The sequence below is a fragment of the Staurois parvus genome, unplaced genomic scaffold (genome assembly GCF_062004578.1).
Source record: "Staurois parvus isolate SC_StPar_1 unplaced genomic scaffold, SC_StPar_1.0 ptg000530l, whole genome shotgun sequence".
NCBI lineage: Eukaryota > Metazoa > Chordata > Amphibia > Anura > Ranidae > Staurois > Staurois parvus.
In genome coordinates, this window is record NW_028318326.1 from 6,541,131 (window position 1) to 6,557,094 (window position 15,964).

The following is a 15,964-nucleotide window of genomic DNA, read 5'->3' on the forward strand; positions in this document are numbered from 1 at the left end:
TCACACAATTACAGTGCAGTGTAGTGAAAAAAAGTACAGCAAGTTGCCTGCAAATACATGTAAACGCGTGAAAATGCACTGCAACACAGTGTAGCGCACTATAGGGCCCTTTCACATTGAATGCAGTTGGATGCATGTTGGACTGCACTGCAACTGCATAGACAGTCCAAAATCCAGGCTATCTTTGGGCATAGTTTGCAGTGCAGTGCAGAAAAGTAAAGCATGCTGCATTTTTCCACACCGCAAATGTGCAAAACACATGCAAACCCACTGTAACGCATCACACTGCACCTAAAAGCCCAAGGAAAGAAGTAAGTGACCTCATAGGACAAATGCATTTAGAAAAATGCGTGTCAACTGCATGTAAACGCGCATCAAATGAATGCATAGATACGAGGAAAAACCATGCAGTTGCTTGCAGTTTATGGTGTGAATGGTTCCTAAAAGTCCAAAAATGATGGAAGTGACTTCTAAGTAAATGCAAGCCTAGGAAAAATGCAAGCCTAGGAAAAATGCAACGCACATGTATGAAAATGTGCGTAAAAACACGCAATAAATGCACGTCACCATGCATGCAAAAATGCAGTTTCTGGTGTGAATGGGCCCTTAGTGATTGCGTTTTTATACTTTAGGTATGGACTGATTTGCTTAGTTACATTGGTCCAGCTTGAACCAATGTAAGTACAGTATGTATGTGTCATACCTGTGGGATCCCCTTGAAGCTGGAAATCACTGTTGTAGGCACAGCTGTTAGCTTCTGGGTCCTGCGCTGACAGGGGGTAGCTCATTTGGCACAGGCGCCATATAGTGTGCACTTTCTCAATGAATTCAAAGTATTCTCTGATTGGACAAAGTGAAGAGGCAGGGCAGTGATGTCATGATCTCCATGTCACTGAATCAGAGAATTTATTATTATTATTATACAGGATTTATATAGTGCCAACAGTTTGCGCAGCGCTTTACAGAATGCTTTGAATTCTTTGAGAAAAAGCAAAGTGTTCCCTAAATGGCACTCGTATGGAGTGAGCGATCTATTCTGTTCACTAAGCAGCAGGACAGACCTGTTGTGTTTCTGGGACAGGATTTGAGCAGAAACCTTTCCAAGGCAATAATAATTATTATTATTATACAGGATTTATATAGCACCAACAGTTTGCTCAGTGCTTTACAATATAATGGGAGACAATACAGTTCAATACAAGAGGGATAGGAGGGCCCTGCTCCTTAGAGCTTACAATCTAGGAGGGAGGGGCTTGTGGTACAAAAGGTAGTAACTGTGGGGGATGGACTGGTTGGAAGAGTAGAAGATTCCATTATTAACTGAGGGCAGAATAGGCTTCCCTGAAGAGATCGCCTAAAAGTGAGCAGAGTAGGCAATAGTCTGATAAATTGGGGTAGAGAGTTGCAGAGGATGGGGGAAGCTCTGGAGACGAGCATGGGAGGAGGAGACAAGGGAGCTAGAGAGCAGGAGGTCTTGCGAGGAGCGGAGAGTACGGTTTGGGTGATATTTAGAAACACGATCGGTGATGTAATTTGGGGCAGAGTTATAAATGGCTTTATACGTTATTGTTAATGTTTTGAATTTTATCCATTGGGCAATGGGAAGCCAGTGGAGGGATTGGCAGAGAGAGGTGGCAGATACAGAATGGTTAGTAAGGTGGATGAGTCTGGCAGCAGCATTCATGATAGACTGAAGAGGGGATAGCCTGCGATGAGGTAGGCCAATGAGGAGGGAGTTACAATAGTCAGGGCGAGATATAACAAGGGAGTGAATAAGTTGCTTTGTAGTTTCCGAGGTTAAGAACGGGCGTATCTTGGAGATGTTGTGGAGGTGAAGTCTACAAGATTTGGACAGTGATTGGATTTGGGACTGAAAGGACAGATGGGAGTCTAGGATTACACCTAGTACCCTGGCATGAGGGGAGGGACTGATGATTGTGTTATTGATCTTGATGGAGAAGTCAGGGGAGGGGGCATGGACTGGGGGGAATACTAAGAGCTCAGTTTTGGAAAGATTGAGTTTGAGGAAGTGGAGTGACATCCATGCCGATATGTCACTTAGTAGGTTAGTAATGCAAGAGGAGACTGAAGGGGGTGGGGTGAGGGGTAGAAAGATAGATTTGTGTGTCATCAGCATAGAGTTGGTACTTAAAGCCATGGGAGTTTATCAAGTGACCAAGGGAGGAGGTGTAGATGGAGAAGAGAAGGGGTCCAAGGACAGAACCTTGAGGGACCCCTACAGAAAGAGGGAGTGAAGAGGAGGAGGCAGCGTTAAAGGTTACGCTGAAGGAGCGCTGCGATAGGTAGGAGGAGAACCAGGAGAGAGCAGAGTCTCTGAGGCCAAGAGAGTGGAATTTTTTGAGGAAGGGATGGTCAACCATATCAAAAGCTGCAGAGAGGTCAAGTAGTAAGAGTAGAGTAGTGGCCATTGGTTTTAGCAATTAGTAAATCATTAGTAAGTTTTAGTAGGGCAGTTTCAGTGAAGTGTAGTGAGCGAAAGCCAGACTGTAAAGGGTCAAGAAGGTTGTTGTCAGTGAGGTGGGAGCTCAGGCGATTGTAGACTAAGTGTTCTAGGAGTTTAGAGGTAAATGGCAGCAGGGAGATGGGCCTTAAGTTGTTCAGGTTGGTGGGGTCCAGGGAGGGCTTTTTAAGTATTAGAGTGATGTGTGCATGCTTTAGAGTGGAGGGAAAGGCACCAGTAGAGAGCGAAAGATTGAAGATGTGAGTGAGGGAGCATAGGATGGAAGAAGAGGGTGACCATAGTAGTTGTGAGGGGACAGGATCCAGAGGGCACGTAGTGAGACGGGCTTCTGAGAAAACCTTAGTGACCTCTTCGGTTTTAGCAAGGTCAAAAGAGGAAAATGTTGAGGGAGGTTTAGTATAAGGTATGCTAAGTGGGATGGATGTCTGTGCAGTGGCGATGCCCCTATGAATTGTGTCAATCTTATTTTTGAAATGATTTGCAATCTTGTGACCAGTGAGTGAGGTACTGGGTGGAGGTGGAGAAAGTAGAGAGTTAAAAGTAGAGAAGAGACAACGAGGACTGGATGACAAGGTTTTATTAAGAGTGACAAAGTAGGCAGGCTTGTTTGGCAGCATGGAGGGAGGAATTGTATGTTAAGAAAGCAGATTTATATAGGGTGAATGCTTGTTGAGATTTGGTTTTACGCCACAATCGCTCCAGCGCACGACTATGTTGCTGAAGATTTCTGGTGTCCATCTGCCACGGTTGTAATGGTCGGGGCCTGATGCTTCGTGTTGTTAGAGGAGCAAGTGAGTCTAATGTGGATGAAAGTGAGCTGTTGTAGACAGCAGTGGCCAGGCCAGGGCAGGACAGGGGAGAGATTCTGTCATAGAGGAAGTCAGTTGCAGAGTGGAAAGGAGCAGGGTTCAAGTTGTGAAGGTTTCTGCGGGTAATTGTTTGCTGCTTGGAGGGATAAGTGTTTGAAGACAAGGACACTGTGAAGGTGATGGGATTGCGATCAGAGAGAGGAAAGGGGGTGTTTTTGAGGTTGTAGGGAGTGCAAAGATGGGAGAAAACAAGGTCTAATGTATTCCCATCATAGTGAGTGGAGGACTGTATACATTGTGCTAATGTAAAAGATGAGGTTAAGTTGAAGAGTTGGGATGTAGCCGGGTTGTTGACATTAATAGGGATGTTAAAATCTCCGAGAATGATAGTGGGTAGTTCAGAGGAGAGAAAGTAGGGTAGCCAGGCGGAGAAATCATCAAGAAAGCGGGACACCGGTCCAAGAGGCCGATAGATCACTGCAATCCTCAGAGAAATGGGAGAAAACAGTCGGATGCAGTGAGTCTCGAAAGAAGAGAAGGATAGAGAGGGAGGGTTAGGGAGGACTTGAAAGGTGCTCAGTGGGGATAGAAGCAAACCAACTCCACCACCTTTCCGACCACTGGGACTGGGTGAGTGGGTCCAGAGAAGGCCTCCATAGGAAAGTGCTGCGGGAGAAGCAGAATCTGATGCTTGAAGCCCGGTTTCTATAATTGCTAGTAGGTTAAGGGAGCGGGAGACAAGGTAATGGACAGAGGTGAGCTTATTACAGACAGAGCAGGCATTCCAGGGTGCACATGAAAAAGGGAGTGTGGTTTTTGGGAGCACGGGGACTGATATTAAATTGAGGGGATTGTGGCTATTCCTGGAAGAAGTAGGGTGCCTGGTGTGGGGGTGAGATACTGGAGGACCAGGGTTTGTGGAGATATTCCCAGAGGTTAGGAGAAGAAGAAGGGTGAGGAAAGTAACATGGGAGCGGGATGTACACAAGTGTACATGCCTTCCAGTCCTGGTGTTTGGGTCAGCGGGAGAATAAAGTATCAGCAGGAGGTGATGAGAGCAGTAGTAGGGAGATGGTAGTAGTGAGGGTGAGATGTACAAGTTTTGTGGTGGAGCAGAGGGGTAAAGAAGTGAGATTTTGGGAACGCAGGATAGTAATATGAAAAGGAGGAGTAGAGGAGACATAGTACAAGGTACACAGAGTGGGACTCAGAGTTGTGGAGATGTTTCCCAGGTTGTTGGCTTGCAGTCTATCCAGCATGCAGTAGAGTTTCTTGTTGTTGTATCTTCCTGCTGCTTGAGTTATCCTGCTTTAGTTCAACTGCTGTGTTCAACTGCTTCTTAGCACTCCATCAAAAACAGCACTCGTGCAGAAACCAGCACCCCATCTGTGACCACCACCCCCCCATGAGCTGACCTAAATTTATAGGTAGATGGTCAAATGAGCACTCTTCTCCGCCCCAATTAGGAACTGATAAGGATCACATGAACTGGAGGGGATGTTTCTCAAACACAGACCAGACACAGGCCACAGTCATAAAAAGAGTGCAACAAGAGGTGAGAACTAATCAACATAGACAAAATATATATACTATTTGTTCTGAGGATAGCAGGAGTCTATGCATTGTTGAAGTTGCAGTTTAGAGTGAATAAAAGCCTGAAAAAAAATAATATAACCCTTCTGTCTAAAAACTATTATTAGTTTTGGCTGGAGTTTTAGTTTATGGCCAGTGAGACTTTAAAGGGTGTTTATTAAATAGAGGTTCTTGTAAGGGTTCAATTTGGGGGTTATGTTCCTGTGAGTGAAGAGTTTAGTTAAGTGAGGGCATGTGCTATTTTTTTTTAACATAGACAGCAGTAGATATCTTCTAATGTTGATACCCTTCCACACTCTATTCAAGCTTAGAAAAAAAAATTTTGGTTGAATCTTCACTATAGCCCATCAAACATAATTCCTAACCCCAACAGTTATCCTAAACTAGGCAGTGTTTATTTGAAACCGGTAGCAGAAAAAAGAATGACCCCTTACACTGGTGGTCAGTGGAATGCAGAATTCCCCTTTACATTGGTGGTTGTCGCAGGTAGAATGCCCCTTACATTGGTAGTCAGCAGCAGAAATGATACCTCCCCTTAAATGCATGGTCCTCAGAATGAAGAATGGCCCCCTACATTGGTAGTCATCAAGAGATAGAACGGTGTTCTTTGGGAGGGTGATCACCCCCTTACAGTGGCGGTCTTTGGGAGGAAGAATGCCCCCTTACATTGGCGATCATTGAGAATTAGAATGCCCTCTTACATTGGCGATCATTGAGAATTAGAATGCCCTCTTACATTGGCGATCATTGAGAATTAGAATGCCCTCTTACATTGTTTGTCAGTGGGAGGATAAATCTTCCCTTACATCAGTGGTCATTTAAAAAGTAGAATGACCATTGTTGGTCAGTGGGAAGTGAATGCCCCCTTACATCAGTGGTTATTAAAAAGTAGAATGCTCGTTGATGGTCATTGTTAGGTAAATGCCCCTTACATTGGTGGTTAGAGGAGCAAAAATGTCCACTTACATTGGTGGCCATTGGGAGCAAAAATGATGGGAGACAGAATGCACCCTTACATTGGTGGTCATTGAGAAATAGAATGCTCCCTTACATTGTTGGTCAGTGGGAGGATGAATGTTCCCTAACATCAGTGATCATTGAAAAGTAGAAGGACCATTGATGGCCAGTGGGAGGTCATTGGAAGGTAGAATGTCCCCATACATTGGTGGTCAGCGGGAAGAAGAATGCCCCTTACATTGGTAGTCAGAGGAGGAAGAATGCCCTCTTATATTGGTGGTCAAAGGAGAAGTAATGCCCCCTTACATTAGTGGCCAGTGGTAGTAAGAATGTCCTTCTAAATTGTTTATCAGTAGGAGGAATAATGCTAAATTGGTGGTCAGTGGAAAGGAGAATACCCCATTACATTCGTTATCAGTGAGTGGAAGAACATTCCCTTACATTGGTGGTCATTGGGAGGTAGAATGCCCCTTTACATTGATGGTCATCGAATGTTGGAAAGCACCCTTACATTGGTAGCCAGTGGGAGCACGAATGCCCCTTACATCGATGTTACTTAGGAGATAGAATGCCCCTTACACTGGTTATCAGTGGGAGGTAAAATGGATCCTTACATTGGTATCATTAGGAGGTAGAATGGATCCTTACATTGGTGGTCATTGGGAGGAAGGATGCCTCCTTACTGGTGGTCATCAAGAGTTAGAATGCCCCCTTACATTGGTCATCAGTGGGAGGAAAAATGCCCCTTATCTTAGTGGTCAGTGGAAGAAAGCATGGCCCCCTAAATTGGTGGTTACTGGGAGGAGAATGCCCTCTTACATTGTGAGGGAGTTATTCCATATCATAGTTTGCTATGTGCAAATATTTAGAGTTGTCAGCTGAAAAAATTGGACTGAGCAGCTGTCACTTTAGTTTAGTACATTACTGCCCATACTAAAGGGGTGCCTATTTTGTTTACCTTGTTGGTATGTTTACTGTCCAATAAGAGCCTGCTGTGTTAACATTGTCTACAGTCCCTTTGACTATCCTTGCTCTTCCTTCTACTGAATAGCAGTCCAACCTGTAGATCTTGCCCAGTGTCTTTTAGTAATAATGAATGCCATTTGCCCTGTCCCTCAAGGCTTCTGCAGACTGGCAGTGCATCTACTCTCTGGCATCCTGGTATTTCATTGAGAACTACAAGCCGTCAGCTGCAAAGGCAGTTTGTACTTGTAGTCCATTCATTTACATTACTCTGTGAATGAATGACCTGGCTGCCGCGGAGCCCCACACGGCCACATACTTTTCAAATTGTGACAGTGGGTGTGAGGAGAAGATCACTGGCCTACTGTCACAGTAAGAAGGGGGATCAGGGAGAGGATGCAGGAGTGGGAACATGCTACATGTTCCCAAATGTCAACCTAGTCTTTACAGTCCCTTCCACCCCCATGATCCTCAGTTTAATTGTGCTTCCATTCCTCCAGGATACAACCGAACATTTGGTATTTTTTTTTTCCTTGACGGGATAGATAGTCTTTCAGCAGTCCTCCTCCTCCAAGGATGGTATTCTAACCAGGGTGAAGCCATTAGTGTCTCTGGTGGGTCTTCTCTATCTTTTTTTAATTCCTCTGACCTTGTACCCTGAAGAGGCATGAGAGTAACTCAGGATGCCATGATACCCTATCTCGGGGCTGAATACAGGAGGGCTGGCTATTCTTTGCTCCCTGGTGGAGTTTGAGAATTACTATAGTGGTGGCTGGGGGCTGCAGGAGCATACTGTAACTCTGGGGCTGGCTGCCTGTTGTTCCTGGTTTCTGTCCGGAGGACCATGTGCAGTGGCTTGGGTACCCCCTTTCCTAGGGGGGAGCCTAAGCATGCTTGCATCCTGTTCCAACATGGTTTCCTGCCTCCCTGGGCAGTGCAGTCTCCACAAAGGAAGGTGGTACAATGCCATTTCCCTCATCACTTCTGTCCTCAATTTGGACAACAGTGGGGATGCAGCGGATGAGGTGGCCACTACTTCTGGCTAGTTATCAGCAGCTCCTGCAACAAAGTCGTTGAGTCCTAGTGTGCCATGTTCCTATTACTTACTCTGGGCAGGGTACATCATGCAATAGGCATATTCATGTTATTTTCCTGCTATCTGTATGATGCTTGCCTGATGAAACAACTATTTTGGAGATGCCCTCCACTTGCTCCTCTCTTGCTAGACCTAGAAGAAAGTTTTGAGTTTGCAACTATCTACCTCTTTTCACAGACTTTTGTGTGAGGTACGTATACATAGGATTGTTGGCTTGGAAGCTGCAGTAGTCAAGAGAGATTTCATGAATAGCAAGAGATCTGAATAATTTTACACTTCCCTATCTTTGATGGGACCATGCTAGCTGGCACACCTACCCCTGCATTGGTAAATCAGCAGGTGGATGAAATCACCATTAAAGACTCTTCTGGGGGGCTCAGTTAGATTAAATTTAGACTTGCAGTTGGGGGGCTGAAAACAGGCAGTTGAACTGCATTTTTGTTCTCCCGCTTTCCTTCCTTAAGCTGCAAAGGCAGCCAGACAGGGTACTTGCTGCAGCCACGATGCTTTGCTTTGTGGCACTGAAAAAATGATACCCCATGTAGTGTTCAACCCCTGCCTATGAAACGCAACCAATTCAAATGAATGTGGCTAAATCACAAAGTACGTGGTTGTGAATGTGTAAAATAACCCGTAAAGAGGGGAAGATGATACTGATACCACTCCTAGATCTCTCTTTCCCTCTGAGGAGACAGAAACATTGCTTAAAGCTTTTTATGCTACTGAGCAATCTTGCATTCTCCTCGGACTCCGTCCATTGAAGATCACATATTTAGAGGTTTACAGGGGAACAAAAGTAAGTTTTCCAATCCTTGAGAGGTCTGATTACCAGAGAATGGCAGGAACTTGAGTGTGTACGTGTTCCTACGTGCTGGAAACTTAGTAGATTCCTTTTTAATTCTGAGGATGAAGAAAGGTTTCTTAAAGCGGAGTTTCACCCAATAGGGGAAGATCCACTTGTCTGCCTCCTCCCCCCCCCCTCCGCTGCTACATTTGGCACCTTTTGGGGGAGAGGGGGGAGCACGTACCTGGTTTTGACAGGCACCGCTTCCACTTCCGGCTCAGTTCGCAGCAGCAATCTGACCCAGAAGTTTGCCCCCCCACTCCTTCCACTGCAGCCACTTCACAGGTCCCAGAAGACTGTGGCCCTTCACAAAGCACAGCACACTTCGCACATGCGCAGTAGGAAACTGGATGTGAAGCCACAAGTCTTCACTGCTGGTTTACCTTAGTCGGGATGGCAGCGCCAGCGCCTGGTAGCTGATTGAAGAATGGACACTGCTGGTGCTTGGACACTTAAGTGCCCTAATATTAAAAGTCAGCAGCTACAGTATTTGTAGCTGATGGATTTTATTGTGTTTTTTGTTTTTTTTTTGGGGGGGTGCAGAACTCCTCTTTAAAGCATAACTATAGGCAAAACTTTTTTTTTATTTAGTTTTGGGCAGAGTGGAGAGGGATAAGAACATCTATTAGGTTGTTATTGCTGTCTGTGCCTCCGTTGGGGAGATTTACCCTCTCTTTGTCCTGTTTACCATTATCATCAAAAGTGAAAGTAAAAGAAAACCCCAAATTTTGGGTTGTCCCCAGAAAAGTAAAAGAGGGAACATTTTTCAATGGGGACACCTGGGGGTCCCCAAGAAATTCCCTTAATTTGCAGGGAATTTCTCTCACTTCCTGTTTTGGCTATGGGACAGGAAGTGAAAGGGTAATCTCTCCAATGGGACGCCGTTGACAAAAAAATAAACTGCCAGGGGTTATAACCCTCCCTTACTTTTTCCAAAATGAATAAAAGTTTTGCCTGTAGTTCTACTTTAAAGCAGAATAAAACCCTCCCATCCTTTATAGGCAATAAAGCATCCTCTGTTTGAGCTGCAGTTGCCATGGTGCTGCACATCTGATCAGATTTGACACCAGCCATTTGATGGCTTGACAGTTTAGAGAGAGAGCATAAGCAACTGTGAACATTGTCATTCTTGGTATGCCTTGAATATAACGGTTTTGGAAACAGTTTAAGCAATGGCTTTAGTTCATCTTTCAAATGTTCTGCTTAGATGAGGAGGGTCTAACTCATCTGCAATTTCAAGCTCGTCTTCATTTTGGCTTCTCAACAGCAACAAAAATTTTTACCAAGATCATGGCCAGATTCATAGTGTATCCGAGACTCCAGCAGGATTCCTAGTCTTTGCACAGACAAAAGCCAAATTAATTTTGGCGCTCCAGTTCATTCTGGAAACTCTTGCAGTTTTTGATTGGTTGATTAACCTAGAAAAATTCTTTCTTTATCCAACTTGATCTGTTGTCTATTTGGCATACCAAATAGCCTTTTCCCAGAAGGCTGTTCTAACAGAAGAGAAAATCTTAAAGATGGTTGCCCTAACTAGGGGGGCTATGGTATCACAATAATCTCTAAGACAGGTGATAAGCCTGTTAGGGTTGATTATGTTGACCAGTGATTCCTTGGGCTCAGCTTCACCCCGGGAGGTTGCAGGCCCTTCTCTTCATGTTGTGGAACAGAAAAGAGAATTCTTTAGACTACCCTATCCCCAGCAGTAATGCAGAGCCTTAACTGGTATTTGGACCCAGGAACCTCCAGAGAGGAACATGTTGGGCTCAGAGGAATCCTTACAAAATTACTATCAGTGCAAGTACATGCTTGAAATTGAGCTCCTTACAGTTTTGGGACCCATGGGATTCCAATCTCTGCAAGAAGTCATCCAATTCAAGATCTCTTTTAGCAGATGGCCAAGCTTTTCAGGCCCTTCAGAATCCGATCAGAGGGAGAGAGAACATGGTCTACACAGACAATGCCAAGCCGATAGCATGCCAAAATCTCTTGCACTACCACAAAAATCAACATGTAAAATAAACCAAAATAGTGTTTGCAACAGCTGTTGCTGTGTGTTCCCCACACCAAAAAACAATAAAATAAAAATAAACTCCACGCAATCAGAAGATGATAAAACTAGATCACATTGAGCAGATGCACATATGTATAAAAATAACATCACATGTACACTGCTCAAAAAAATTAAAGAAGCACTTTGAAAACACATCAGATCTCAATGGGAAAAAATATGCTGGATATCTATACTGATGTGGACTTGGTAATGTGTTAGGAACGTAAGGATGCCCCATCATTGATGGAAATGAAAATGATCAACCTACAAAGGACTGAATTCAAAGACACCCTTAAAATCAAAGTGAAAAAATAATGCATAAGGCTAGTCCATTTTGCTGAAATTTTATTGCAGCAACTCAAAATGGTACTCAGTAGCTTATATGGCCCCCATGAGCTTGTGAATAGTCTGAGGTGCAACCTGGCATCATTGAATGGACCAAAACATGATATCCCAGAGGTGTTCTATTGGATTTAGGTCAGGTGAGCGTGGGGGCCATTCAATGGTATCAATTCCTTCATCCTCCAGGAACTGCCTGCATACTCTCACCACATGAGGCCGGGCATTGTTGTGTACCAGGAGGAACCCAGGACCCACTGCACCAGCGTAATGTCTGACAATGGGTCCAAGGATTTCATCCTGATAGTTAATGGCAGTCAGGGTGCCATTGTCTAGTGTGTAGAGGTCTGTGCATCCCTTCATGGATATGCCTACCCAGACCATGTAATAAGAGAAAATTACAAAATGCAATGCATAAAAATATTTGCAAAGAGAACAGGATTTTTATATACAAAGGCTCCTCGTCTAGTGCACATAGAAATGATTGCCTCTTTAAACAAGCATTATCCCGTTAAGATAAAACTTTGACTTCAGATACCTATCCAAGATGGCCGACTTCTGGTTCCGCCTAATGTTATGACATTATCCGGCCACTCCCTTGACGCATTTGTCATGCAATCATGATTGAACTGATAGCATACCTAAACCTTCAGGGAGACACAGAATCAAAACTGTTGCTTTAACTAGCTGTTTGAACCTTAGAATAGGCAGAGCAGTTTGTAAAAACCCTAAAAGGCATGCACATTAAGGGCTCCCTAAAGGGCTGTGTCCTGCCAACAGCCAGTGCTGCATGATGTAGCCTGTTGCGCTGATCGAGCTGGGAAAATCCGACCGGCTGGCTGTATAAAAAGTCAATTGGTAATTTGACTTCTGTACAACCTGCTTGCCCGTACATGGATCAAAACTGAACCTGCTGAACTGCCCAAATTATGAGCCATATGTGGCCGGCTCTTGTCATTCTTGTTCCACCATTGCACCACCTTATTCCACTTTCTCTGACACACCTACCAACTACTGCAGTCTTCTCTACATCCTAAGTCCTTGCCTTTCTGGACTTCTATCTCACATTTCATTAACTGATCTTCCTCCAATATTAACTTGTGTAAAACAGGAGCAGGTGCTCTGACATTTCCTCTAGTGTCAGGAAATCTACTGTAGGTAGCTCCCCATAACATTTTACACACACAACTTTCCAGCACTAAACATCACGTACTGTTTGATGCTTTAAAGAAATGTGAACCAGTCCGCTCTTATCGTTGATGAAGTGGCAGCGGGCTGTACATGTGCTGGTATACCTGGAAAGCTGTTACAAGGCTATAGCCATATACTGTATGTGAATGTATATTGTATATGGTGTCATTCTGGACTCCAATCTATCCTTCCAGCCCCAAGTCCAATCTTTAACAAACTCATGCAGACTCCACCTCCGCAACATCGCCAAAATACACGCGTTCCTAACTCCAGAAACCACTAAACAGCTCATCCACTCCCTCATCATATCACGACTCGACTACTGCAACTCCCTCCTCACTGGCCTGCCTCGCCGCTGGCTATCCCCGCTTCAGTCGATCCTGAATACGGCTGCCAGACTCATTCACCCTTCCAACCACTCCGTTTCCGCCTCCCCCCTCTGCTAATCCCTCCACTGGCTTCCGATTGCGCAACGGATCAAATTTAAAATCCTAACACTGATGTACAAAGCTGTCCACCATACTGCCCCGAACTACATCACCGACCTAATATCCAAGTACCGCCCAGCACGCACACTCCGCTCCTCACAAGACCTCCTTCTCTCTAGTTCCCTGGTCTCCTCCTCCCATGCCCGCCTCCAGGCCTTCTCCAGGGTGTCACCCATCCTCTGGAACTTCCTGCCCCAACCCATCAGATTATCACCTACTCTCCTCTCCTTTAGGTTCACCCTGAAAACCCATCTCTTCAGGGAAGCCTACCCCAACCCCTGCTAACTTGCCGACCTCCTCCACTCTTTCTACCACTCCATCCCCCACAGCTATCTCCTCCTGTGCCACCATCCCCTCCCTCCTAGATTGTAAGCTCGAAAGAGCAGGGCCCTCGATCCCCTCATGTTTTGCATTGTGTTGGTATTGTTCTGTCACATGTTCTGTCCCCCTCTGTAATGTACAGCGCTGAGCGAACTATTGGCGCTTTATAAATACTGTATAATAATAATAATTATATATGCTTGTATGAATCTCCAACAATGTATATATGCTCCTATGGATCTGCTGCAATGCTGAATTTGTAAGACATGCACACCACGAGGTAAAGACGTCATTCCTTTTATTTTAAAAAAGGGAGAATGATTCCTAAGTATTTGCAAGTGAATAATGATTACATTTTTACACCTTGTATAACCTGCTTGATTTTGTTCCTATCCGTTCAAAGTGCAAAGTTTAGTCCTTACCCTTTAGTTGTACACATATAAAACCTGAATGTTGGGAACTACTAGTCTAAGCATAAAGTACGATACATACAGAGTTCTATTAAGAAAGTAACAACACCATCCCCCTTAAATGTGTGTTTCAATGATCTAGCTCATGATTGCCTAGTGGGTATCATGAAAAAATGGAACTTGGTTTTAGTCTACATATGCACACTGCAGTGACCAGAGTTCCTTTGCACACTTATTTGAAGCTATCACAGCACTGTGGGTTTCCTGTCTGCACTGGGACTTTTTAAGGCAGTGCTTAGAGCAGTGATGACATACAAACTGCAATAATCAAGCAGTCAGGTTACTGTTTATCATAATCATTTATGACTACATCATGACTGGTTGCAGTAGCCTGTTGGACATTGCTCTTTACCTTATTGTATAAGCCATCAAGACTTACAAATCAAAAAGGATACTTCTTTTGCAGTATATGTCTACTTAATGACATGGCTAGTTTGTAAACATATACATTGTTTCAGTTATTAATGATTTTATAGGAATAGTTGAAAGCTACACGCTTTTATTTATTTTTTTTACCATTGTTAGGGGTTTGTAACAAGAGAAAATTACAAAATGCAATGCATACACATATTGGCAAAGAGAACAGGATTTTTATATACAAATGTATGTGATTGTACAGATATATTGTGCGTAGATATGTGATAATGTATTTCTTTTCCTGGCAGGTAATAACAAGGACCTGTAGAATATGAGTGATGATAAACCATTTGTATGCACTGCCCCTGGATGTGGCCAGGTAGGACTCAACCCATTTAAAGAGACTAAGCAAAAATTCACAAGAAGTAAATTGTATCTGAGGCAAACATAATACAGTTTCTTTATGTAAAGCCCATACTGTGACGGGCGCGGCGTCAGACCCCCAGCCCTTCTCACCAACTTGTGACCGAAGGACTAGCCAATCTAAAACCGCACTGTCACGTTGCGTAACAATGCCACGCTCAGCTGCACCCTGCACAAAGATTTTCCAGCTCACTGGACCACAATCTTTGTGCCACAGCCTGAGAGTGATTGTTACTGGGTCAGGTTAATTACGCAATTAACCCTTCACACTGCCACCACCGCCTTTTTGTACGGAGAAGGAGGAAACTCACCAATCTTAGCAGTAACACTATGATGTTTGAATAAGCGTCTGTATACACACTGTCACCGCAGGCAGATGTATGCAGAAGTTTGAAACACATAGTAGCGCTCTTCAGAGACACGGATTCTTAGTTTGCATTAATGAGCTTTAGAAACAGTTCAACACTTTTCAGAAAATAGGATTTATCACTAAAAAGGTCAAAATGGTGCAATAAAAACATTTACAGAAAAAGATGTAGCCAATATATATATATATATATATATATATATATATATATATATATATATATAAAAATAAATAAATACAGAGAGCAGTAACACAACAGAGAGATAACAGAAGTTTAGAGAGGTAGAGTACTTGTCAGAAGTCCTGGTTTATGCAGCGTTCAAGTTTCCGAACAAAAGGGTTCCTTTTCTCCCAAAGTTGGTTCCTGATGTTACAAGGGAGAGTCTCTTCATCTTTTCTCTCAGGCCTGACAGCCTCTTTTTTAATCCACCAGCAGGGGGTGTCTACTGAAGCTAAGGGTCAATCGCCTCCTTTGGGGAGGGGGGTTTAGGCGGAGACCCAGGCTAGAACCAAATCCCTCTTAAGTTATACCCTGTTCAATAACCTTCCATAGGTACATGTAGCATCCTATCCACTGGTAAGATAATATGCAGAATGATATTCTGAATGTCCAGACACCAAATATGACATATTTGCTTGGGATGGTTAAGGAGATATCGCTTTCTGCTCTCGGGTAGACGTAATCTAGGGATGTAAGGTATCAGGTGACTCGCATTAAACTGATCTGTCTGAATATATGTTTTGTTTCATTGTAAGTTTTTCCTGCGGGAAATATGAAAGTGTATGGAAAAGTGGTTTCAAATGGGTTGAAAGGTTTTACTGCTATTCCGGAATGCTATCAAGTCCAGTGACTGACGGGTTTATAGCTTTACCAGCAGCTCAGAGCAAGAGTCTGCCAGACACACTGGAATCAGCTAATTGGGTTTTTAACCATGAAGTGTATCCAGCGGTGCCCGATGCACTCCTAAACTCAGCCACACCAGACCACATGCCATTCAACAGGAAGGGAGGGGGGGACTGATTTGGAGTGAGAATGACACAAGATGGAGGATCTTTAGCAACATGGACGTCCGCGTCCATATTTGTGCGCACGATTGCTACACATACTACCTTCAGAGTGCCTCCAATTTGAGACCCATCAAGAGGCACCTCCGCTGCCGTGGAATCGATATTCAATATTGCATAAGACTACTTGGGGTTCTTGGAGCACA

At 44.0% G+C, this 15,964-nt stretch overlaps 1 protein-coding gene across 3 annotated transcripts in view; it reads left to right on the forward strand.

Annotated features, from left to right (window-relative positions):
• Positions 1–15,964, forward strand: part of ATF2 (activating transcription factor 2) — a 159,638-nt gene that overhangs the window by 4,086 nt on the left and 139,588 nt on the right. For all 3 annotated transcript variants that reach the window (XM_089690469.1, XM_089690471.1, XM_089690470.1), the window contains exon 2: positions 14,272–14,342. In XM_089690469.1, coding sequence (XP_089546595.1) covers positions 14,295–14,342 — 48 coding nt within the window. In that variant the 5' untranslated portion in view covers positions 14,272–14,294. The remainder of the gene's footprint in view (positions 1–14,271; positions 14,343–15,964) is intronic.